The following is a 24,773-nucleotide window of genomic DNA, read 5'->3' on the forward strand; positions in this document are numbered from 1 at the left end:
CATCAGGTTTTTTTTCTCCTCTGAGCAGCCCACAGCAGCTGACGCTCTCCCGTGCCCGCAACGTTACTACCCAGTTACTGACACAGAAGACGCAGAAATTAAGAGAGTAATTTCAATAGTGGTTTTTATGCACTATTGCCAGCTACGAGCGTTTAAAATAAGGGATAAACAAACAAGAGCACGAAGCCTGATGGAAAAGCTGCGCGTTTTTCCCCCGCTCCCCACCAGACTCGCGGCGCTGGGGCCGGGGCACCCTCCGGGGGGCCGGCAGCCGCGCGTCATGGTAGAGCGGGGATGCTGAGCGGGGGCTCCCAGAGGAAACACGGCAAGGCGGGACACGAGACCGGTCACACCGAGAAGGGCCAGAAGGCCCGGGCTCCAGCGAGCCGCCGAAGCCGCTAACGCCTCAGCCCCCGCCTCAGCTGGGCGAGGGGCGCGGTGCATGACGGGACGGGTAGTTTCCTGCCCGCGCGGACTACATTTCCCGTGAGGCCGCGGGAGGAGAGAGCGCGCGGCACGGTGCGCGTCAGCGGCGCGGGCAGCCAATGGGGGCGCGGCCCGAGCCAGCGCCGTCCGCCGCCAATGTTGTTTTCGCTGAGTCGAGGCGCCGGTGTTGTTGGCGGCGGCGCCATATTGGAAGGGACGATCCCCCCGTTAGCGAGAAGCCCCTTGGCGCTGGCCCGGCCGCCGCCATGCTGTATCTGGAGGACTATCTGGAGAGTGAGTGTGTGTGCGGGACGGGGGTGCCGGGCGGCCGGTGGAGGGGAGCCCGGGGGGCGGCGGGGGCGAGGGGAGCCGCGGCGAAGAGGCGGCGCCCCCCCCCTCCCCCCCATGGCGGTGACTGACTGACTGACCGACCGCCTCCCTCCTCTCCCCCGCCCCTCCCTGTCCCCGCAGTGATCGAGCAGCTTCCCATGGATCTGCGCGACAGGTTCACCGAGATGCGGGAGATGGACCTGCAGGTGCAGAGTACGTGAGTCCCGCCCCCCTCCGCCGCGGCCCGCCCCCGCACCGCCCCTCCCCGCACCGCACCGCCGGCGGGGGGCGGCCGCGGGCAACGGCTCCACCGCCCCGGTGAGGGGAGGAGGAGAAGGAGGAGGAGGGAAGAAGGGGACGAAGCGGCGTCGCCGCGCCCCGACCTGTGCGGGCAGCCCCGCTCCCCGCCGCCGACCCGCGCTCCTTCCCCACCCCGTGCCCTGGCTCTTCGGCAGCGCCGCTGCGGTGCGAGCTCCCCGGGGCGCCGGGCGCGTCTCGTCGGCAGCGGGCGCCCGGCGTAGCGGCTGTGCGGGCGCCGCTGCGGCTGCGGCCGCGGGAGGCGGCGCTGCGGAGACCCGGCGCCGCGCCGGCAGCCGCCGGGACGCAGCGAGGGGCGGAGCGCGCTCGCCCAGCGCCGTGACAGTGAGCGGCTCCGGGCCCCGGCCCCGCCAAGCCGCCCGCCCGCCCGCTGCGGGCCCGCCCCGGCCCCCGCCTTGGGCCCGCAGTTCAATCTCGGCGCAAGTAGGATCTTACAGGAGTTTCACTCCTGGGCTTGTGCTGCTCCCAAAGGCATTTTCGGTGGCACGTCCCAAACTCTTTAGATTTTTGATCCCTAAGAGCAGTGATGGTGGTTTGGAACATGAGTTATGTCCTGCTTCTCCAGCAGGTAGCAGCATGCTGTCTCTGAAACTTTCCAGCCAGCTCCCCTCATAGTAGCATATGTGAAGGCACCTTTTGCGTACTTGCTTGTGCCCTAGCAGACGGGTAAGCAAATACACAGTCTGCTGTCAGTTTCTTTATTGATTGCGTTGTTTACCTCTGCTTGCATCCTGATATAATATGCTGCCTTATGCTGTTTCCAGGATTCAGTCCCTTTTCATCTTCTCTAATGCAATTTCATCAGGGACTTAGGTGTCCTGTAACACCTAGTTAGGTAGGGTTGTTATTTTACACACAATTAATACGTTCATCTATAACAGTGATGCAAAGGTCTTTGTTAGTGAAACTGTTATTGCAGAAAAGATGAGAGGAATCATCAATAGAGAAGGGTCGGACTATTTAAGAAAGAGAAAGGGTAAGGGTTGAAATAACAAGTGAATGCCATACAGGAATACAAAATGCAACACTACATGGAAGCACAGTTCTTGAAAACAGTAGCTAACCTATAACACTTTAAAGTGTGGTCTCAGGCTTTCCCTTGGGTATTTACTTTAGTGGACCCAGCAGAAGTTTGCTGACATGTGTTGAACTGGCTATAGGATTTTTTTGTATACTATGGCCTATGTGCTCTCTTGGGTCCAGTGCTTAAAGTTGTGGGAACAGAACAATGGCTCCTTATGGGAGATAATACCTCTGAAGTAACTATCGCTAGGGAGCACCAGGAGAGGGAGTGAGTAGCTCACTGCCTTAGGTAGTCCTGAGTAAATTCACAGATTTTATTTATATTCAGTAGAGAGGCAAAGAACCTGGTAGTTTTTTTGAAGTGTGTTTCAGAACTGAGCCAACTAGCACTGCCAAGGCTGTAGTAGTGTCATTTCCTCTGCTTTAACTGGAAATGGCAAATAACACTGAATATTATATGGTAAGGTCAACCTTAGGCCCAGAGAAAAGTTCTCTTGGACCTTGTGCAAGAATTACAGAAGTACCAATGTGTGACAAAGCATCCAGAGACATTTACAAAACTTCTGTACTAGAATCTCTTCAACATCAGTTGCCAGACTGCCCACTGAATGCTACATGCAAACGTAGAGGTTGTTCTCATGGTGTGACGTAGTGACTTACTGTAAAGATTCAGTGTCTCTGAAGTACTTGAAGTCAGTACTTTAATGAGTGATGCTGTCCCAGAAACCTATATGAGTTGTAATTCAGAGATAACTGTGTGCTGTGTTTTAGAGCCAATGTTGACTTTGTATTCTGTCCTGTTTGGACTACCTGGGCTTCCAATGGGGCAGGTGCTGCTGTTTGTTGTAGGAAGAAATAATAAACCAGCTGTACCTACTGCATGTGCTGATATGACTGCTGTGGGAAAAGTGAAAACTATTTCGGTTGTGACTCGACTCGAGCTTTAACTTAGCTCCACATGGAGCATAAAATGTGTTTCTCTATTTAAGTTTAAATCATGGATTATCAGGCCTCCGTGGTAAAATGTCAAGCTCTGGAAAGAGGCCTCCTTCCTAATAGAACTACTGGCAACTCTCTTGGGAAATCTGAACTAATAAATTAGTATCTTAGAATATAGTATCACAGTTGGATTAAAAAGGTAGGGGAGGGAGAAAAGGTGAAGAAACTTGAGTGTACCAAAGAGAACTTCTCATATAATTTAATAGATCTGACGTGCATTCCCCTTTGCCATTTCTGCCTTTTCAGGAGAGACCAAGTTTCTGTGGAATTTTTCCCTTACGCAGTTTCACACAGACTGATACGTGTCCTCAATAAAAAGTAAAGAGGGAAGATTTTATTTGTTTTGGTTTTTTTTTTTTTCTTTTCATGTCTATGGAGCCATTGGAATAATTATCATCTAGCTGTTTTCACTCTGGGAATAGGAGATAGAACAAAGTCTGTTGGCTTTATGGACCAAATTATAGTCATTTGGCCAAAGAGCAAAGCTTTTAGAAGCCTCCACATAAAGGGTGTGCTGCTTGCTTGCTGCTCAGGCTTCTTAATCTTCTCCCTGAGTAGCACAGTGCAAGTGGAAAATGCTCGTTGCACGGATTTTCCCATCTTTAACCTGTTCTACACCAAAGTTGTTTGACTACTTTGTCTGGGTCTCAGTAAATTGATGTGAGCCTATGTCACAACTTTCTGGCTTGGGATTAATTGCCCTCTGTCCGATCAGTTGTAAGGTTCCTGTTGGTTTTGGTGCTGGACGTTCCCAGCATAGGGAAAATTGATTAATGTTTTTGATCATTTAGTATGAATGATTTTTGGTTATTTACGTGAACAGTTCTCTTTGTGAATTTTCAGAGTGAGAAAACCTTTGGGCTCTGTTGGATTTGAACAGTTAATCATACTTGGGAATTCATGAGTTTCTTGAACTAGTTAATTGCCTTTTTTTTTTTTTTTGTAAGAGATGTTGGCAATCATTTGATCCAGTTTTAATGGTGCTTTCTGGAAAGTACCTTAAATGCTTTACACCCAGAGCCCGAAGTCTGTAGGTAGTTGATGCATTGTCATGTTTAATGTGAAACTGCTATCTGGACAGTATTGCTGAGAGTGCTGTGAAAAAAATTTCGGTACTGTCATCTCTCCTGGGACTAGCAAGGCTGTCAAAGCTAGTTTGACTGAGGCAGCTGCGTGTTTTTGGAAATATGCAAGCTGTTGCATGCACTGTCCGGCTGTTGAAATAGTAAACTCAGTGCTTTTTTTTTTTTTCCCTTTTGAAGGAGGGTGGAGGGAAAGGGAAGGGAATCCCTGTTCCTGTTTCAATAAAACAACGAAACAAATAACTTGTAGTTGACATTTTCCTTTCATATGATAGCTAATGTTAGAGAATTGGTGGCTTTATTTTTCCCCTTATGATATTTCTCAACTTCATGTAAGTGAGAATCCTGTCCTGTCCAAATAGTATTTCATCAGGGCATTTACCCCTTAGGGCTTTCCCGTGGGGGTGGGGAGGAATAACTTTGTGAGTGCTTTCAATTTGCCCTCACCCTTCCTACCATACAACGGAGAGGGACTTGACTTAAAGGCGGTGACTTGACTCTTCAGTTTCTCTACCTTTTTGAGGCACTAATTTTTTCAATTATTTGGTTTTGTATTTGACTGTTTCTCTTAGGAGAACATTTTGTTTCCTGCTCAGTTTGTAACTGGCTAGAATGTTCCAAAGTCAGCAGTCTAGAGCCCTGGGTGAGGAGTTTGGGTCGTGCTTTAAGTCACTACCACTGCTCTTAGGGACAAAAAACCTTTAGAACTTGGAGTCCTGCCTGTCCCATGCTGGAGCGCACAAGAACCTTGATGAGAGTCCTACCAGAATGCAATTCTGCTTCTTGGAAATTAAGGTAAATATTTCCCTCCTCTGTCCACTGTCACTTGGTTGTTTTGGTTTTTTTTTTAGTTTTTTTCCTCTCTAATAGTTTGCACCTCAGTCCTGTCAACTTTGTTTAAGAAAAAAATTCTGCCTTATTTCATAATGTTTATGTACATGAGAAGATAACATTTTTCTTAATCTTTTCCTGTGCTACAGATGCAATGGATCAGCTTGAGCAGAGGGTAAATGAATTTTTTATGAACGCAAAGAAAAACAAACCTGAATGGAGAGAAGAACAAATGACATCAATCAAAAAAGTAAGGATATCACAGGAGTGGCTCACATTTTTCTTTTGCAAACAGAGATAACCTTAGGAAAAAAAAATAGCTTATGATTGATGGAGACTTAAGCGTTCAGAAGTGTGACTTCCCTTGGGCTTTCACAGAGATGGATAGAACTATCTAGGAGGAAAAAAATGACTGAAAGGTTTCTTTGATCAAGCATTTCTCTCAAGTTTTACCCAGTATTTGCTAGCATTTTAAAAATTATGGTCCTGAAACGGTGAGGAAACCAGATACTACATTTTCAGCTCAGACTTTTTGTTTTCGCTTGTGTGACATGAAGTTGCGTAAGTTAATTGGCTTTCTTTTAGAGGATGTTCTTCAAGCTTAGCATCAGCATTTCCTGTGATTCTGCCTGTGTCTTTATATATGTTATAGGTATGGTATATGTAGCTTTAGGGAGGGAGGAAGAAGAAGATGGATGTGTTTTGTTTTATCTTTCAACTCTCAGGCATTGGTAATGGTATTGTTAGCCAGGTAGTCCGTCATTTTGTCAGGAGAAACTCCTTTGTAGTCTCCTACAGTTGCTACTTCAGCCCCTTATTTGGCTAAGGGTGGGGTTTTTCTCCTTAATTAATACAAATAGATTTCTGTCTTTAAACAGAGAAGCAGTCAAAGCTCTGATTCACTAGAGTAAATGAAAAATTTACTTTTTACTTTAGTTGAACCAAAATGTCAGGTAGGTTTGGCCTAAGCTAGATACTCTTCAATGGAAATTGAGAATAAAAAGGCACTTAAACCTGTTTAAATCTAGAGTAAAACCATGTGTAAACATACCTTTTTAAAAATAAAAAAATTTTGGCTGTGGATTTTCGTTAGTGAGAGCAGACTTCAAAATTGGATTGCTGTAGTCAAATTATTTTATCATACACTTAGGAGTTACATAAGTGTATTTTAAAATAATTTAAGCTATAAACCATACACATCATTATCTCTATTTCTACAGTACTGGAAAGGCCTCCCCTCACATTAGCGTCATTTTGAAGGGCAGTAGTATCTCCAGTGCTCCTAAAGATCCATATGAAGTAAAAGACATCATCTCATTTTGAGTCCATAACTTTATGCTGTTTAATATAAAATAAATCCAAGACTGTTTCTTTTTCTGTAGCATTTCTTGCTGAAATCTAAATATCACTCTAGGAGGAAGTGTCCACATCTTGTGCTTCGGCTTTTTCTAAGGCACAAACAATAAATTGATACACATTATATCTCTCATCTGAAATTATGCTGATTGTTGTTTATAGTACAGTTTCCCAGTATTTCAGAAAACTGACTTGAATTTCTCCTTTTAACTTACAGTTTGTGCCAGATAAAATAACTGAAATTAATTCAGTCACATTCATAATTTTAAAATAATTCTCTTTATAACAGGATTATTATAAGGCTTTGGAAGATGCAGATGAAAAAGTGCAACTGGCTAATCAAATATATGATTTGGTAAGTTCTAAACATTTTGATAAGCATTACAGCTGTGCTCCCTGTACTGTTATGTCAGCTACATAAAGATTTATTTCATGGTGAAAGAAACATTTAATATTTTACTGACTTCTAAGAATTTTGTTGCTTTGGGTAGTGTCACTTAAATACAAAACGCAGAGAAATAATTTTAGAAATCGTAAGGCTTTCATGCATGTTGATTTTGTTTTATTCGTTTTTTTTCTGAAAATAGATCACAAACAAGTTACTCTTCCTTGTAGCGTGTGGATTTTGAATTTTAAGTATAATTATTTTACATTTTCTCAGAGAACAGAACCTGCAAGTCAGACTGCACTAAAATATAGTAGACGTAAACCAAATCTTTCTTGTCTGCTTTAGCTAGAGTTGGAACTTAGCCCCTCTCTTTTGGTTAGCTGGTAACTGCCAAAACCTGTTCAATTTTTAGTAGTTTAGAGACCGATACATTCTGCTGGATGCCTCTGGATGAAGAAAGCATTTGGGACATAGTGTTTCTTTCCATGATATTAAGTTCAGATTATTTTTTGTCACTCATTTTCAGTACCCAACAGCAGGTCATAGTTTAGTCAAATGCACACGTCTTTACACTTTCAGTTTAGAGACCCTTTTACTCATGTGTGTAGAGGCATACAAATTGCAATTTAGTAAACTTCCAATTTCCCCAGTGCAACCCACCCTCTTCTAAAGTGCGTGTCATCTACTGTTCTTTCTCTTGCCCTTTCTGTACTTGTACCTACAACACCCCAAAGTCCTCTTCATCTTTTTTCTCAAAAGAAGTACTTAATGCTGTATTTGGGAACATTGCCTGCAGTAAGAGCAGGCCTTCTAGCTGCTGAGCCAGTGTGCAGCCACCTTGTATCCTGTGATTGACTGCACAGCTTAGGAGCAACAGTGCTGTTTTGGTGTTAACTGTAGTATCTCTGCTGAGTTAGGGAAATGTAGGTGACGGAGAAGTTATGCTTCTCTGCGTTTTCATACGTGCTTAGTACTGCATGGCAAAGAATTGCTGGAAGGGAAGGGAAACATTTAGTAAGCCTGATATTAAGGATGTAGATATTCATGTTCCAGAACTGGATGCTATTTATTGTTGCTCTGTTTCAAAAACAGGTAGACCGTCATTTGAGAAAACTGGACCAGGAACTTGCTAAATTTAAAATGGAACTTGAAGCAGATAATGCCGGAATTACAGAAATATTAGAGAGACGTAAGTAGGCATGATTTTCTTTAAGAACTTGACAGATCTTCTGTCAATTTGCAAAAAAAAATAGCATACAGTTGTTGTGGATGGCAGTATTTCCACTTGTTTCAAAATTGTATTCCAACCTGCATACTTTTCGTCAGTCAGTGATTCTCAAATTTTAGTTTCCACCTCAATTTTTACCACTGAAGTCAAAATACAACTGAGTAATTTGAATAATTTTTTCCACACAACTGTTGCACTTGTGGATTGCTGTAGTGAAGTACAGAATTCTTTAAACCTGTTTTCAACAACTGTAAGTATTCAGACAAGTACTTCAGCCTAAGCTTGCCACCCACCCAGTTGAAAGTATACCATTTCTTACTTGAATTGATTGCCACCAAATTGAGGAGGGTTGTTTAAATAGTTACAGGTGTGGAATATCAAGTAAAGTTAGGTAGTCAGTGGTTTTCTTTTTTTTTAAAGGGGAGGGAACAGATTGTTTTGTACTGGGGTAGTGAGGAAGAAGCATTTTGGGTAAGAAACCTGTGGGCTTAACAAATACAGCAATGTTGGTATTCAGAATGTGAACAAAAATGTGATGTGACAGCTTTTTGGCCAGCTTGGTGTAGAAGAATCTGGCCTTTCTGTACGCATCAGCATTTAGACATCAAGTTCAAATGTGATTATGATAAATTTCAAAGTTGATTTAACTACTGTGATTATGGAGCTAAGAGGCAGTGACTGTTGTCATATCCAAAGATAGTAAAAAGTAACCTAAATCGCTTGAGGAGATTAGGAATAAATACTCTTTCTTTGAGCTTTGTATGGCTTTAGAGCTGGGAGGTTTTAGATATTTTATTTGTAACTGGTATTACAAATAACAGGAACAAAAACTGCTTATACTGAACTAGCAACTACAGAAAAGGACTGGTTTATTTTAGTTGGAATCCCAGCTGAGTTTAAGATGTGATACTGCCTTCAGTAGAGCTATGTGTTTTGTGAAGTAGGTAGGTTGAATTTCAAGAACTCAAAATAGAAATGTGCTAGACTGCGTGTTGCATCATTAAGTATTTTTTGTTTGTTTGTTTTAAATATAGTGAAAAGTAGAAGCCTCTTAACATTTTTAGTTTTCAGAGTAAATACATATTGTTGAGGTTCCGCCAGAGGGCAGCCTTTGGACTAGTTCATAACATGATTAATGTTATCTCAGCCAAAATGCCTTCCTATGCTTTGAATCTCTTCTAGAATAATTTTCTTTAAACTTTTGTAATACAATACACTCGTGTACTTTTTGAAAGTACTGAAAAAGAAAGAGGTAAAGAAATGTTGAAAAATGATTGTGAATTCTTTCTTGAATTGTCTTCTGTATAATGTAAGTTGGTAGATATTGCAGCTAGTTCAAAATCTTTTTGCCAAAGATTGATACACAAACTATTTTATGTTGTTCTAATGGAAATTTATGGTCAAAGTCTCTCCTATGGTCTGATCGTTCAGCCTCATGGCTAACATTACAATAAATGGTTTCTTAGACATAGACTTGCATTTGTGCCAGCCACACCACCCCCCACCCCACCCCACCCTCGCCTTTTTTTTTCCCCGTCTTCTTTGATTTTTGCTCTCTGTATTTTGAATGTTAAGAAAATTTGGATACTGATCTGAAGGCCTTCCCGTTGAATGTCAGATCATCTTAAAAGACATTGCTGGTGCTCGTGTGTTTTGACTCAGTGAGACAGGATGGACTCAGTGGGATAAAATGCCTCATTAATACAGTTTACCTGTTACAGTCTTCTTTCTTTGCAGTTCATACTGGTGTAAATTGTCAGTACTTTTGGTGCAGCATTTTCCAACCATCAGCAGCTGGTGTGCAACTCATTTGAATGAGTGGCATGTTGAGGGCAATATTGTTGCTTGTTTTCCTTACTGGCCTTGAGTTTACCTTTTTGATTTCAACAGTTGAATAGTAGCAGTCCCAATTTTTATTTTAAAACTGTTATTTTCACTGGCTCCTGGTTGTACTACCAGAAGGGTTTCAGCTCAAAATAGATATAATTGCATAGTAATTTGGTTAATATTATAAAGATTCATTTAGTATCTAAAAGTCAAAACCATGCCAATGATGACACTGAAGTTTTCCTATCCTTTTCACTACCTTCTTAGGGTCTCTGGAGCTGGATACACCATCACAGCCTGTGAATAACCATCACGCCCATTCTCACACTCCAGTAGAGAGTAAGTATTTGAGACTTAAAAACGTGTCCACTTGGATGTTTCCTTATTTTTGTTGAGTAGTCTAAGAAAAAAAATGTTGAGAACTTTTTTTCTCCAAACATCGGGGGGAAAAAGACTGGCATAATGCAATGATAGTAACGTCTATTCAGAAGAAGTCAAAGAATGAAATGATAAGGTTTTCCTGGTGGAAAATAGTTGAAAGTGTTGTTTTATTATGCCAATATATAGTTTGACTTTCAAGCTGAAAAGGTTTTACGTTTAAGTTCCTTTTATTTTTTTCATTTAGAAAGGAAACACAATCCATCTTCTCATCACAGTACAACAGATCACGTTCCTGAAAAGAAGTTTAAATCTGAAGCCCTTCTATCTACCCTTACTTCAGATGCTTCTAAAGAGAATACACCAGGTAATCTTCATTGTCTTGTGTTTTACTACTTTTTAATCGGAAGAAGAGAAACCCAGTTATATCTGTGAGTTACTGTCTTTTGGAATCAGAGGCTCATACTCTTTCCTTTGGGATGCTCAGTCATTTGAAACATGAGAAGTTGCAGGCATTGTTACTCATCTGTGTTGTCCATAAAGTGCATCAGCTTTGTTGTCATGTAACAGCTGCATGTTGGCTGTTTCTTTTTTATTTACACTGCTTGCAAGAAGATAACAGTACAGTTTCATTCAGCCAGTAGTAGAAATATAAGGGATCAATGTGTTATTATTCTGGGAAAAAGAAATGCATGCAACATTCCAAAGTAAAGGAAAAGATTATTATTTTTTTCCCCACTGTTTTCCTTAAGGGTCGGTCTGACATGGCATTCAGCTACAGTAAAATAGAATTCTTAGGTGTGTTGCCTATTTCAAAAGAGGTGAGAAGTCTTTTTGAGTAGTGAATAAAAAAAAAAACTCACAACTTTTTTTCCCGTTTTCAAAATTGGGGTGTTTCATAGTTTCTTTTCGGAAAATAAAAGATTGTGAGAGATTATAGTAAGTAAACTACTTTATGTTTTGGCATTCAGTGCTGTTCGTCAGCTTTAAGTAGTCTCCCTCATATCCATTTTACTTCTCTTTTGAAGGAACTTCACATGAGATGGCAAATAAAATGTAACTATGTTTGAGCAGGTTTCAGTCTGTAAATGGCCATGGAAACCTGTTTTGCATTAAAATTGTGATTTATAGTTTTTAGAATGAAAATTGTGAAAAGTTTTACTTCAAAACAGTATAGGTGTGCAATCAAATTCTTACCTTCTTGATGGTGCAGTAATCGGCATCATTTCAACAGAGACTGGGTTTATGTAGATACAGACATAGCGGCTGCATCAGTTCTTTGATAGCTGAATATAATAGACTTTCTTTCTGGAAGGACTCCTTGCACATGAGGATAGGTGCAGAACAAACTTTTTTTTTTTTTTTTTTAGGCCAATACTGGCTGTGTCAAATGACTTCTTAAAACTTTTTTTCCAAATGATCAGATTGCTCTGATACATAAACGGAGTTCCCACTCTTTCACTGGTCATCATATATAACTCTTCTTAAAATGCAAAGGAATTTAGTTTCATTTTGAATTTCATGAATGTGTTCTGTTCATCAAGGGTGTCGAAACAGTAATTCATCATCCTCTTCAAACAATGCATACAATACAAACTCTTCTCAACCATTGGCATCATATAACCTGGGCTCATTATCTTCAGGATCTGGGGCCGGTGCAATTACCATGGCAGCAGCTCAAGCAGTGCAAGCCACGGCACAGGTAATGTCAAAACATTCTTGTCATTCTGCCATCCGCTGCTGATAAAGACGGAAGACTAGTGATTTTATTTTTTAATCTGAATTCCCATGATCACTTTCAGCTGATGTGATTCGAGTTCTCATTTTTGTTTCTGTGCTACAGTTTCGTCCTGTAAAACTTGCATAAAGGGACAGATTGTTTTCTAGCTTTTCCTGTGGGATGTTCTTACACTTTTTTACCACTACATAATTTTGTTAGCAGGGTGACTAATGAACCTGTGCAAATAATTAGCAGTTAGCAGCCTGGTATATGTCTTCTGTAAGAGCTCTGCTGTGTGATCTGATACAATATCAGTATTCGTTTTAGATGAAGGAAGGAAGACGAACATCCAGTCTAAAAGCCAGCTATGAAGCATTTAAGAACAATGATTTTCAGCTTGGAAGAGAATTTTCATTATCCAGAGATTCAACTGGATATTCATCATCAGCTCTGGCATCTACATTAACACAGACATTAAGTTCATCAACCACAGATTCACGAAGTGGCAGAAAAAGCAAGTAGGTTTTCTTACTTGTTGACTGCAATTACAGCTTTTAAGACAGCTAAGCTTTCTTTTAAAGGTACTGGGCCATGACCTTATAATCACAATGCTTTGCGATGGCTGACCATCTAGGACAGAAAGAGTTTTATTTCTGATTAAAATGAAATTTAAAAACATTTTAAACAAAACAATATCACAGCACATTGTGGCAACAATCACAAATTGTACTTGAAAGAGTTTATCTCAAAATGCTCATCCTTTTAAACTGACTTGTGTTTTTTTTTCTTACATACAAATTTGTGTGTGTTCACAGCTTGATTAGTAATTTTTTCTTAGAAGCATTTTTCATCTACGGATATCTTGGGTGTCAGATCTGACCTATAAGCAAAAGCATAGAATTTGTATTCTGGCACTGTTCCTGTGGAGTGATTGGTGATGCTTGAGTGGAGATTAACATTGAGTCAGTCATCTTCAAAACACACTTATTGTACATGACATATGACATTATTTATATGTAAATTGCTATTTTATTGGTAACATGATTTTAATGGAGATTTTACAACAAGGCTGTTGATGGACAATTTTGTGAAGAAAAACATTCATTAAAGCCATTTGGCAGTTTAAAGCTGTTAAATTCCATTGATGAGAATAGTGTGTCTTGCACTTGTAAGCTGATAAGACTTGTTTCCTTTTCCAAAGAGCATTGTGTTCATTTCAGTTCTTGCAGTTGGTGAATGAAATCTGTTAGGCAATGATGCTTTGGGATTTACGTATTGCAGTATTTCAGAGTCAACAAAGTACTTGTTTTGTGATGCTTTCACTTGGCAGGAAATGAATTTAAATTATGATTTATTTATTTTTTTTATTTTTCAGAAACAACAACAAATCCTCAAGTCAGCAGTCCTCATCATCTTCCTCTTCTTCGTCTCTGTCATCATGTTCTTCTTCATCTGCACTGGCACAAGAACTGTCTCAGCAAACAGCAGTAATACCAGAGTCTGATTCTAATAGCCAAGTGGACTGGACCTATGATCCCAATGAGCCACGATACTGCATTTGTAATCAGGTAGGGATGGCTTCCAGCCTGAAACAGAGCTAGAGCTGCTGTTTTGCTGTAGTTGGACTTCCTTCTCTGATTGCTAATTTTAAAACATCCTATTTGCAGTCTTTTGAAATCCTGATCTGTTTTTATTTACTTATTCATGGTACGAATAATGAACTCAACTGTTGAAGCTAAAAACAAGCAAGTTTTCCAGTGATGTGACATACCCAGAGAGTTTTAAATCTTTTAGTGAAGACTGCAGGAATAATTAAATTCAAAATTGAACCGGTTCACTAAATTCAGTGAATTTAGTTAAAATTCTAAGTAAAGAACTTGCCTGGTCTCTCCTCCTTTCCTTTAAAAAAAAAAAAAAAAAAAAACAAAACCAAAAAGCTCCACAAATGAAAAAAAACCCTGATGATATAAAAACCTAGTTTTGTGAAAGCCACCTGGAAACTTGAGAGACTGGATGACAACATGAGAAACTTGCATTTAAAACGCCTCTTCTTATTTTAAACCCTGCTAAGACTTTGGCTTCCTTTTGATAGTTTCCAACAAAGTGCTTGAAACTATCATGTGTGCAAGGGAAATGCCAGACAGCAACATAATCTTGAAAACTGGACTGAAAATGTACTGAGCGCTGTTGTTTAGACCAAAATGTGCTTCATTCAGGTTTTGAATGCTGTCCTTTTTTATCCACCCAGAAATAGGCAGAAATATCTTTTTTTTTTTGCGTTAAAAAAAAATATTGAAAATCAGTTTGCTGTGAACATGTTCTTTGGGTTATGTAACAAAAGAAAAATCAAAATATTGTTGCTGCTGTTAGTGGAAAAGCTCCTCAAAGGAAGAAACTTAAACTTTAGCCCTTTGAAAACAGTTTGCTTTTATGTAGTAATGTAATTATTAATAAGGGGATTTCTTTCTTATTTCGTAGGTGTCCTATGGTGAAATGGTAGGCTGTGATAACCAAGATGTAAGTAACAAAGATCAAAAGGTTTTTGAGAGCTTTGTGCATGTAGCTATTTCTTGCAGGAGTTACTTTTCTTTAGAGTTTTTTAGAGTAATGTGCATATGAGCTGAATCATTCTTCATGAAACTCTTCCTCAGCTGTCCCCGCAGTTCAGGTTCTTTTAGAAGGCTTCAGCCTTTACTGGGAAGGTTTGACATCTTTAAAATGCCCTTTATTTCTAGGAACCTTTAGCTGTGTCACTGCTGATACCAGTTGTCCCATTAAAACAAAAAAAAAAAAACACATTGTAAAAGAACAGTTGAATGTAATAATGCATTTATTGAGATACTACATTTAAAAAGAAGCGTTATAAGATTACTGTTGTGTCACTTAATGTTGTTAAACTAAGTCTTTTGAAGCACAACATACTTCTTCTGTTATGTGAGTCCATATATGACTCCTAGGATTTTTATTGCTTTTCTAAGTCTGTTGGGTATATGTTAGGGACCGATGTCCTCCTCTCTTCTCGTTTTGTCCCATGGCTTTGTCTGGAAAGCAGAATCTAAGCTTTTTACTCGTGCTTCATTTTCATAGAATTGTATTTGTGACAGGTGTTTCAAAAAAAAAACCAAAAACCCAAATCTCAAAACTTTCTCTTTAACTCTGTTTTTACAGTGCCCTATTGAGTGGTTCCACTATGGATGTGTTGGACTGACAGAAGCACCGAAAGGGAAATGGTACTGTCCCCAGTGCACGGCTGCCATGAAGAGAAGAGGCAGTCGGCATAAATAAGTTCCTTCGTCTGGAAAACAAACTGCATACTATAGGTTTTATAGGGGACTCGGGAGGGGGAGGAACCCCCCACCACACTTCTTTGCAACCACTTAAGGGTTAACATAGCAGTCATAAGATCTTGAACTATTGATTTTGCTAGTTGTGTTTTAATATTGTAAGTAAACTATTTATGCACATTGATGTGCTACAGATACTATTCCAGTGAGCCTTGGATTGTTCCAGCGGCCAACATATGCAGACATTTGTACTATCAAACCATTTTCTCTAAGCAGTGGGCATTCTACTATTACTCAATCTTCAAAAAATTCCAATAAGTCAAGATTTTAAATGTATGTTTTATATTCAACAGATATATTCTGCTGCATGTACTGTACTCAAGAGCTGTTATGTAACACTATGTATATAAATGGTGCAAAAAGTCAGTGCTTCTGAAAAAAAAAATGAGACAATGGTTTTTAAAATGCCTTTATAGCTTTGGTTCTTTATGAAACTTAATTCAGCAGGCTGAAGAAAATGGTTCTTGTATACAGCGGGCTGTTGTCCTCTAGGGTACTTGAGTATGTAAAATCAAACAAAAAAATGCTGTAGAATAAAACGAACTTGTGCCATTAGTCTTCATATGTTTCTGCTCCAGAGAAGGTGCAGGCCATAAGAGGAAAAAAAAAAAAGGTGTTAAAGTGATGATAAATTTTTATACCAAATGTGTTTATTTTTTTGTGCAAGTAATCCTTTAAATTTGAATTGTATTAGGTGTTAAAATAAAACAACCTCAACTCCTCAAATTAATGTTTCCTGTACGTCTGTCAAAATAAAAAAAAAAGCTTTGTCCCTGAGACGCTTTCACAAGACTGCAGTTCAGTTTACGTAAGAAATTGCTACACAGGACCCGTGGGAAGGCTCGTTGTACAGATGGATGTTTCTCTGGTGGGTGCATAACTAATACACATAACGGGCAGACGATGAAGTGTCACTTGCCTCGCTGTCCCTGTCTCCAGATGGTAAGTGGCACCTGCTTCAATGGGCACAAAACCTCTGTTTTCCAAGTGGTTGAAAACAAAAATCTCTACCGTGTCAAGAGAGATCCCCAGTCAGGATTGTCCTCCTATTTCCGTGGCACGGATGGAAATAGGAAGGGGAGAAGAAAACCCTGGTATGTGTCTTGCAGCTGCTGTATTCCTTCCCGCACAGTGCTTTTCATGTAAAAAGCAACACACGGTTCAGGCAAAAAGCAAGGGAATTCCTGCTCCTTGCAGGATCCCTGGGCTAACAGAGGATCCTGTCAGGAAGCCTCAGTGCAGCCCCAGAAATGGTTGGATCTGGGAGTTGTATGTGTTGCGATACAGGATCAGAAAACTCATCTTAAAATTAGATCCTTGAGCACGAATATAAAAGAAAGATTTTCCATATTTTTTCCCCACTTGCTTATTTTGGACGTAGTTTGTAGATTTCCTTTTACTGACAGTTTCCTTTTGTTGTTTTTGTACGGCTCTTTCACGCAGCAGCACTGAACAGAAACAAGATTATTACTCCTTTTTCCTCGTTCCTCCTTCCTTCCGCTACTAAAAAAATACACTTTCCCTTTGGAATAAAGATTTTATTTCAGCAGTGGGTTGCTCTTTGGGCTGTTGCTTTCCGAAGCCATGCAGAAGGGAAGGAGGGAGAGAGAGAGGCAGTATTCCAATGCACCAGTATGCAAGTAGTGTCTGGGAAACAGAAGGAGTTGGGCTCATCAGCAATAGGAGTATGGGCAGAAAATGCAGGCTTTACCTACACCAAAATGAAACCAGGCTTGTGCCACAACGTTTATTTAAAAATGAAAAAAAAATAGGCATTTTAAATCCATGAACCGGGTAACAGTAGATAGGCAAGAAGGAAACTGGGGATTATGGACGGTAAGTAGACTTTGGTAAAATAACAGGATAGAAGTTGGTGAAAGTAAACAGCAAAGAGCAGTGTAACGAGGTTCCATTAACACTGGGAACTGAACCCGCTGTGTACGTATTGCTGTGGAAATCTCGGTCTAAAAAAACCACTCGAGGACTGGAATATCTGGTTTTAAGTGAGGCTGTTGAGACCGTAGAGATAAGAAACTATTTGTTCTGTTGGAAACTGGTGCCGTGCTATGAACTGAAGTTAAATAAGCGACGGGTAATCCAGACTCCCCTTGGGCTGAATGTCTAAGTCTCTAGGGCTAAGAAGTACATCCATTAAGAATTAAGAACATATATAGCACAACGTCCCTCACTCTGATGGTTGACCGTACCTCAGATGGTGTACAGACTGCAAATCCAAATCCAGATTTGAATTTTTACTGTGAGCATTGGTTCACTGTTTAATCACGGAATTGTTGGAGTTGGAAGGGACCTTCAAGAGATCATCTAGTCCAACTCCCCTGCTGAAGCAGGATTGCCCAGAGCACGTTACTCAGGACTGCATCCAGGCGGGTCTTGAAAATCTCCAAAGAAAGGGACTCCACAACCTCCCTGGGCAGCCTGTTCCAGTGCTCTGTCACCCTCACCGTAAAGAAGTTTCTTCTCATATTTGAGTGGAACCTCCTATGTTCCAGCTTGTGCCCGTTGCCCCTCGTCCTCTCACTGGCAACCGCTGAAAAGAGTCTGGCTCCATCCTCCCTCATAGATACTTACAAGCATTATAAGTATCCTCCCTTCAGATACTTAAAAGCATTAATAAGGTCTCCCCTCAGCCTTCTCTTCTCCAGGCTAAAGAGTCCCAGCTCTCTCAGCCTTTCCTCATAAGGGAGATGCTCTAATCCCTTGATCATCTTTGTTGCCCTGATTAGCCAATTTAAATTATATTTTCATGAAGGAGCTAGAGAATTTACAAGAGGAAAAAATGTACCTTTGTCCTCATTAGTAGAGTAGGATTTTGTGGCTAAGCTTAAAAAATAGAAATGGACAAATGTGAAAAAAGTGGAAAAAATGCAATACGATGCAATACCTAAGACAAAGGTGTAGAACAATAAAACCTGTACTTGCCTTAGTTTTGTTTTCCTCTAAGCAGGAATCCTGTGAGAGAAGCTTAAGGATCAGCACACGATTATGGAGCAAAAAGGACTGAAGATTTGCAAGACAAGCAAAATTATTTCTTCCGTGTGCAAGAGATTAGACAAACGTGAGTAGCAGGACCCTTTCTGAGGTTGCTTGAGGGTTGCTTTCAAAGGCAGGCACCTACAGAAGTGGGTCTGCAACAAATCGGTGGGACCAAACCTGCCTGAGAGTTCTAGAACTCGTGAATGGATTATCTGAGCAATTACTACATATTTTAAATGTCTAAGGAATGAAAAGTGATAAAAACTTGCTAATTTTTAAAAAGCTTGAAGTTGGATCTACAAGCTTGATTTTTATCTCTTTGTACGTTGATAGAAACCGATAAAGGCTAGAATTAGTTTACGTGTGAGTCGTTACATATTGTCAGAGTCCTTGGGAAGCTTCACTGAGTAGACGAAGAACCCCAGGGTGGTGTATGCCCGGGATCTCATTAAAGTTTCCTTAAAAAACAGTGATGTGCTGGTTGGAGAGGAGAGGTCCCTTAATGCTACGTGGCTATTTGCAAAACAGAATAATAAAAGAGTAAAGGAATAAATTACCAATATTCCCAAGAAGGAGAGGCTGCTGAAGGAGCCCAGCAGGACTCTGCTGCTCAACACATCCGTAAAAGGTCAGTTGAACGGGGGTAAATAGTAACGTGATGTTTGCACTTATGTTGGGTTCTCAAAAGTTACCAACCCAGAAAGTGTTAAAAATAGCAGAACAATCTCATGATACAGTGTGTCTGATAAAATGGAAGATGTAATTCAACATTTGCTAAAATATTGTAAATATAAAAGAATATATAAAGTAATATTTAATTTACCCGCAGCTGGGGCCTCCGAAATAGCTATTGCCGCATAGGAATGTGATTTTGGAGTTATCTAGGTAATTCTATGGAAGCACCATCTCATTCTCAGCAGCAAGTCAGGCGAGTGCTAAGAATGACCCAGCAGGAGATAAAGAATAGAAGAGAAAGGAGTTTTGCACCGTGTAAATTGATGTGCACCCACCACGGAATGCTGTTTGACACCAGACACCGGGTTGGGTGACCCTTCGGCGTTCTGCAACGCAGCTGGGTTTAGTTTCACCTCAACGCCCCAGCATTTGGGTGAATTTTTAGGATGAGGAGGTATTTGTAGTACCACAAATGGAGAAGCGATGTGCTTGAGCACTCTAGCAGTACAAAAAGAGGTCTTTGCCGTCTAAACTGTGTTGTCCGTTTGCATTGCAAAGAAGTAATAGTTTTTCTCAGCTGTGGGTTTTATTTGTTCTAGGTCTGAAATAGAAAGAGGAAATACACTTCGCTTCCTGCTTTGAAAATCCTGCTGGGTTGTCTCGCTGAAGAGCACAGAGTCATTTGCATTCTTCCCTTCTTTATTGAACTTTGCAAAATGTTGTTCAACCACACACAATAAAGAGTAGAAATCCTGGGGTTTGTTTTCCCCTACCTGTTCCCCCTCGGCAGGGAGGTACGTCCCACTGTTCCCTCACTTCTCCTGGCAAGTTTTGTCATCTCCCACCTCGTCCTGCGGGAACGTCTGGACCGTGCACTTTCTGCGCGTGACGGATGTGACGGGTGACAGAAGGAGGACCCGGGTGGCCTTCACCTTGACAGCAGAGAGTTCAGCCTTGCACTTACACAAGAAGGCTCCGAGAGGCAGAACAGCAAGAGGGAGAAGGGTCTGGCTTCTTACACTCTTACACATGAATAACTAAAGTTAAGCCACACTCTATGGCCACCGTCTCCACAGTTCTATTACTCTTCCCAGGACTGCCTAAAATGCACTGAGAATAATGTAACTAAGACAGGAAAAATGCCACGCTTCAGTACATCTATAGCAAGGCACAGTAATATTCCTCTAGCTCTTTCAAATGCATATCTTGCTTTTATACTCATTATATTCTACAAAGAATATACAAAGAATTGCACCCTCAGCAAATTTGCAGACGACACCAAGTTGGGTGGGAGTGTCGACCTGCTGGAGGGTAGAAAGGCTCTGCAGAGGGACCTGGACAGGCTGGATCGATGGGCTGATACCAACAGGATGAGGTTCAACAAGGCCAAGTGCTGGGTCCTGCACTTGGGTCACAACAACCCCATGCAGCGCTACAGGCTTGGGGCAGAGTGGCTGGAGAGCTGCCTGGCAGAAAAGGACCTGGGGGTGTTGGTTGACTGTCGGCTGAACATGAGCCAGCAGTGTGCCCAGGTGGCCAAGAAGACCAACAGTATCTTGGCCTGTATCAGGAACAGCGTGGTGAGTAGGACCCGAGGGGTGATCGTCCCCCTGTACTCAGCACTGGTGAGGCCCCACCTCGAGTTCTGTGTCCAGTTTTGGGCCCCTTACCACAAAAAGACATTGAGGTGCTGGAGCAGGTCCAGAGAAGGGCAACAAAGCCAGTGAGGGATCTGGAGAGTAAATCTTATGAGGAGAGGCTGAGGGAGCTGGGGTTGTTCAGCCTGGAGAAAAGGAGGCTGAGGGGGGACCTTATTGCTCTCTACAACTACCTGAAAGGAGGGTGTAGAGAGTCAGGGGTTGGTCTCTTCTCCCAAGTCACAGGCGACAGGACTAGAGGAAACGGCCTCAAATTGTGCCAGGGGAGGTTCAGGTTGGATATTAGGAAGAATTTTTACACTGAAAAGGTTATCAGACATTGGAATGGGCTGCCCAGGGAAGTGGTTGAGGCACCATCCCTGGAGGTGTTCAAAAGACGGGTTGACGTGCTGGGGGACATGGTTTAGCGATGGGGCTTTTTTTGTCAGAGTTAGGTTGATGGTTGGACTAGATGATCTTGAAGGTCCCTTCCAACCTAGATGATTCTATGATTCTATTTAAAGACCAGCAGCAGCTTTTTCCTCTAGATATATCTTGTATTTAGGAGCTACTTGAGCATGCAAAAGTTGTCAACAAGTTGCATGATTCCTTACAGACGTGTGCTTGCAGATGGCATGTCTTAGACTTCAGAAAAACACAATAGTTTCCTACATTAGTTCACAATAGATTAACAGTCTTTATTATAACCATGACTTTAACTTTTGCAAACTGTATTCCTTTTATGGGAAAAAAAATAATCCTGAAGGTATTGAAAAAAAAGCCCTAGCATATTACGAGTAGAGAAACTACTTGCCTCACGACTGTACAAGAAATCTACCTAATGCGGTAGAAATCGAGGAACAATGTTAGGATCCACAGCTCTTTTAACATCTTCAAGGCCCTAGTACTTATCTGAACCTTGTACCTTATATAATGAAAACTTCTGAGTGTTGTGACTGCTCTGCTCCTTACTAAATATTTGTTCAGCAATGCCCTACACATTGAATCAAATCTGTATGCCCACATTTATGGAACTGGCTACTGCCAATGAAGAAAAGTTTTACTGAAGTTTAGGAGTTCAATGAGGGGATTTGTAACTAAATAAAGTAGATGCAGTTGTTCAGTTACAATTTCTATATTTTTCATAAAAATAACATTTTTGGGGAATTCTAAGTGTACTTTTATTGCTGAACACAGGTTTATTTATTAGGTTGACAGTTAATGTAGTTTCCCTAATTAGGGTTATACTAAGCCTTTCTTTCTAGAAGAATAAATAATAGTAATACTATATTTCCACGCGTGAGAATTGGTGAAACAGAAATAGGGGAGCAATACGAAGCTAATTTTATATTGTTTCACCTGTGGAATTGTGGCCCTGTGACTTCAAAGCCAGTTTTATTATTTCTTTTCAGGAAGAGACATGTGGGATAGATGTTTGGATAAACTTTGCAAGCGTGAGTGTAGTTAAGTGCTGGAATGGGTCAGTCAGGGAAGTGCTATGGAATTAGAGAATCTTTTCTTGTCAGAAATACAGGAATATTTTTCCCTGTGTTGATAAAAGAAATGTTTTTTACAGCTCCATTTTCTTTTATTTTGTTGAGACTAAAATGACATTGCTTCTATGTGGGGGTGAAAATAAGTGCTCAGCATATTTAAAAATTATTTTAATAAATGTTCAGTTACATGGTTGGCTTGAAAAGGTGACAGTATGGAGCATCCCTCTGTGATGAATTCATCTGGATATGGTATTCTTGATTTAAAAATGTGCTTAATTTCTCTGTCGTGTTATTTGTGGGTCAACTAATCCCAGACTTTTAAAGAAAGCACATTGTATAGATGGATGGATTAATCAATAGTTGAATGAACTCACAATAAAAACATGTGTTCCTTAGTCAGGTCTGGAAAATGAAATGGTTCTACAGCCAATAGCATTGACCGACCCCTTATTTTAATTTAGGCAGGTATATATGTGCACTAGAAATTTCCCAGAGATCTGATACCATACATTTCCCAGAGATCCTGATAGCCTACTACACTTGGAACAGATAAGGAACTGAGGAATAAACAGAAGTTAAACTAGCAGTTATTTTAAAACTACCCCCAAAAATTCCATGTTAATCATTTTAATCCAGAGTAGAAATTTTCTTAGACACAGATGGAAAGCATGCTTTTGCACACAGAAGTGCTGATTTCAGAAGTAATGATTACCTTGGAGAGGGTCACTTACGTCAGAACCGTTTTTCCCACTTCTGTAACACTGGTGATTGCTCTCATAAGACACAAATACAATCTTAAATATGCACCGGGGAAACATCTCAGTGAAGTTTTAGCCCCGGACAGGAAAGCTAAAGATGATTCCCAAAAGCAAAAAAGAGAAAAAAATCCAACTGTTTTTGTTAGTATCTCCATTAATGGTCAAGATTTACTAACGCTAAAGTGCTTTCCATTTTGAAAGTGCTTTCCAAACACTCACCTACAGCTATTTACTTAAGGACTTCTGTTAAGAGGGTGAAAGGAATGTACTGGGAATGTCTCTTTATGGAGGCTGACAAGCCTTTTAATAGAAAAGATTCCAAGTTTTCCTTTTCCCTATTGTTTAAATCTTAAGCAGTAACATTTAAACTCATGAAGGAAGGAATCATTAAATATATTGTTCATAATTACATCAGCACATTATAAAACTGTAACCTGATTTCGTATTTGGCTATTCATGGAATCACGGAATTGTCAGAGTCGGAAGGGATCTCTAGAGACCATCTAGTCCAACTCCCTTGCCAAAGCAGGATTTCCTCGAGCACATTACTCACCCCCAATGCTCTTTGTAATTATCTTTCTAAAGTCTGTTTTAAAAACAAGCAAATTAGCTATCAGCCTTGTATACATTTTATTAATTTTCTGTGTTGGCACTACCAGGTTTTACATTATTTTCCAAAGCAAATTGTGTCTTCAATATGCTTTAGTTTTAAAAGTGCATCAAAACATAGTTGTATGGAAATAGAGATCGATTTAAAAATTGTAATAAGAGCTGTATTTCAGAGGGGATTTCATACTGTATTTCAGAGGGATTCTGATTTGATTATATTTTGGTTGTATTTTAATTTTTGCAAAATCAAATCCTAAAAACATCTACATCTACCTCTAGTCGTAGAACGTACCTCTATAATTGAAAAATGTAACAAAAAACCCACAGAAGAGACAATCCTCAACAACCCAGTAATCAGAAAATGAACAAAAATACTTCTCTTCATTTTTAAGCCCCTCTGGACAATTGGAATTAGTTGTGATGGGTAGAAAACGACAGCAAAACATTTTAGATCTCTCAGAGATGAGAAATACCTTCCTTAAACCTTTCTTTTCCAGCAGCCCCTTTGCCTGGATTGCTAGTTTTACACACGACGTGTTTCATCAAAATGGTTAAGATCCCCCACTGACAGTGTGGTATCCAGCCCCCTCCCAGCCATATCCCTGCGGTTCAGCATGACCTCCCTCCCTCAGTTTCGACTTCCAAGCCATTTCCTCCCAGCCCATCGCCACGGCATCAGGCCTGGTTTGGACAAGCCGGGCAGCCGAGAGCCCGGAGCTGAGAGGCAGCGCAGTGACTCTGCGTGGGGCAGGACACAAAGACCTCATCGGTCCTCACGCCAGCTGCAGTGGGGACTGCACTTTCTGTGTGGCCTCCTTCACTCTATTTATTCCAGCCACCTTGCTTTTGTTAGCTGTAAAAATGGTTAAACTTCATTTCCAGCCTTATTTGTAGAGCAGGTTGCCAAAACTCAGTGCTAAAAAGGTGTAGTGTACTTAAGGGTATTTCTGAAGTAACTTGTGGGCCGCAGTGGTTGCTGTTATCTTGTTCTGCTGTAATCATGCGGCGGCAGCTGGACTCATGAGAGAAAGTGCACAGTTATAATCAGATCAGTAAGTTCAGCAGTACACCGTTATCTTTCTCTGCTTGTCCGTAAGAACAACAAAACGGCATGTCTTGCATCTCCACACGTTCTATTTACTTGTACAATAATTTCTTATATATGTGCACAATATGTGAAGTGCCCCAGGTGAGGAATTTCTGTGCTGGCTTATTGTATATTCTGGCAGCACCACGAGAATGCAACAAACTGGGATAAACTGTTATATACTCCAGTATATGTAATAATGGCTGCTCTTGATGGGGCTGGTTAAATGTATGGGTGGCTTGAGAGGCACAGCTGAGCGTTTAGTCT

At 40.8% G+C, this 24,773-nt stretch overlaps 1 protein-coding gene across 2 annotated transcripts; it reads left to right on the forward strand.

Annotated features, from left to right (window-relative positions):
- Positions 1-545: 545 nt before the first annotated feature.
- Positions 546-15,973, forward strand: ING3 (inhibitor of growth family member 3). Of its 2 annotated transcripts, none has more exons than XM_074168025.1 (12): positions 546-720; positions 898-969; positions 5,159-5,259; positions 6,655-6,720; positions 7,846-7,942; positions 10,076-10,147; positions 10,434-10,553; positions 11,731-11,888; positions 12,234-12,424; positions 13,282-13,474; positions 14,385-14,423; positions 15,075-15,973. In XM_074168025.1, the coding sequence occupies exons 1-12, from the start codon at positions 546-548 to the stop codon at positions 15,189-15,191; spliced, it is 1,401 nt and encodes a 466-aa protein (XP_074024126.1). In that variant the 3' UTR covers positions 15,192-15,973. The 2 variants fall into 2 exon arrangements, with proteins under 2 accessions (XP_074024126.1, XP_074024127.1); XM_074168026.1 differs by having other exon boundaries at positions 603-720; positions 11,830-11,888.
- Positions 15,974-24,773: the final 8,800 nt, after the last annotated feature.

The sequence above is a fragment of the Numenius arquata genome, chromosome 2 (assembly GCF_964106895.1).
Source record: "Numenius arquata chromosome 2, bNumArq3.hap1.1, whole genome shotgun sequence".
Taxonomy (NCBI): domain Eukaryota; kingdom Metazoa; phylum Chordata; class Aves; order Charadriiformes; family Scolopacidae; genus Numenius; species Numenius arquata.

Coding starts and splice junctions, on each gene's coding strand:
- ING3 (XM_074168025.1), top strand. CDS start 546: ATGGGGGCGCGGCCCGAGCCAGCGCCGTCCGCCGCCAATGTTGTTTTC. Junction 721..897: donor TCTGGAGGACTATCTGGAGA/GTGAGTGTGTGT, acceptor CTGTCCCCGCAG/TGATCGAGCAGCTTCCCATG. Junction 970..5,158: donor GATGGACCTGCAGGTGCAGA/GTACGTGAGTCC, acceptor CCTGTGCTACAG/ATGCAATGGATCAGCTTGAG.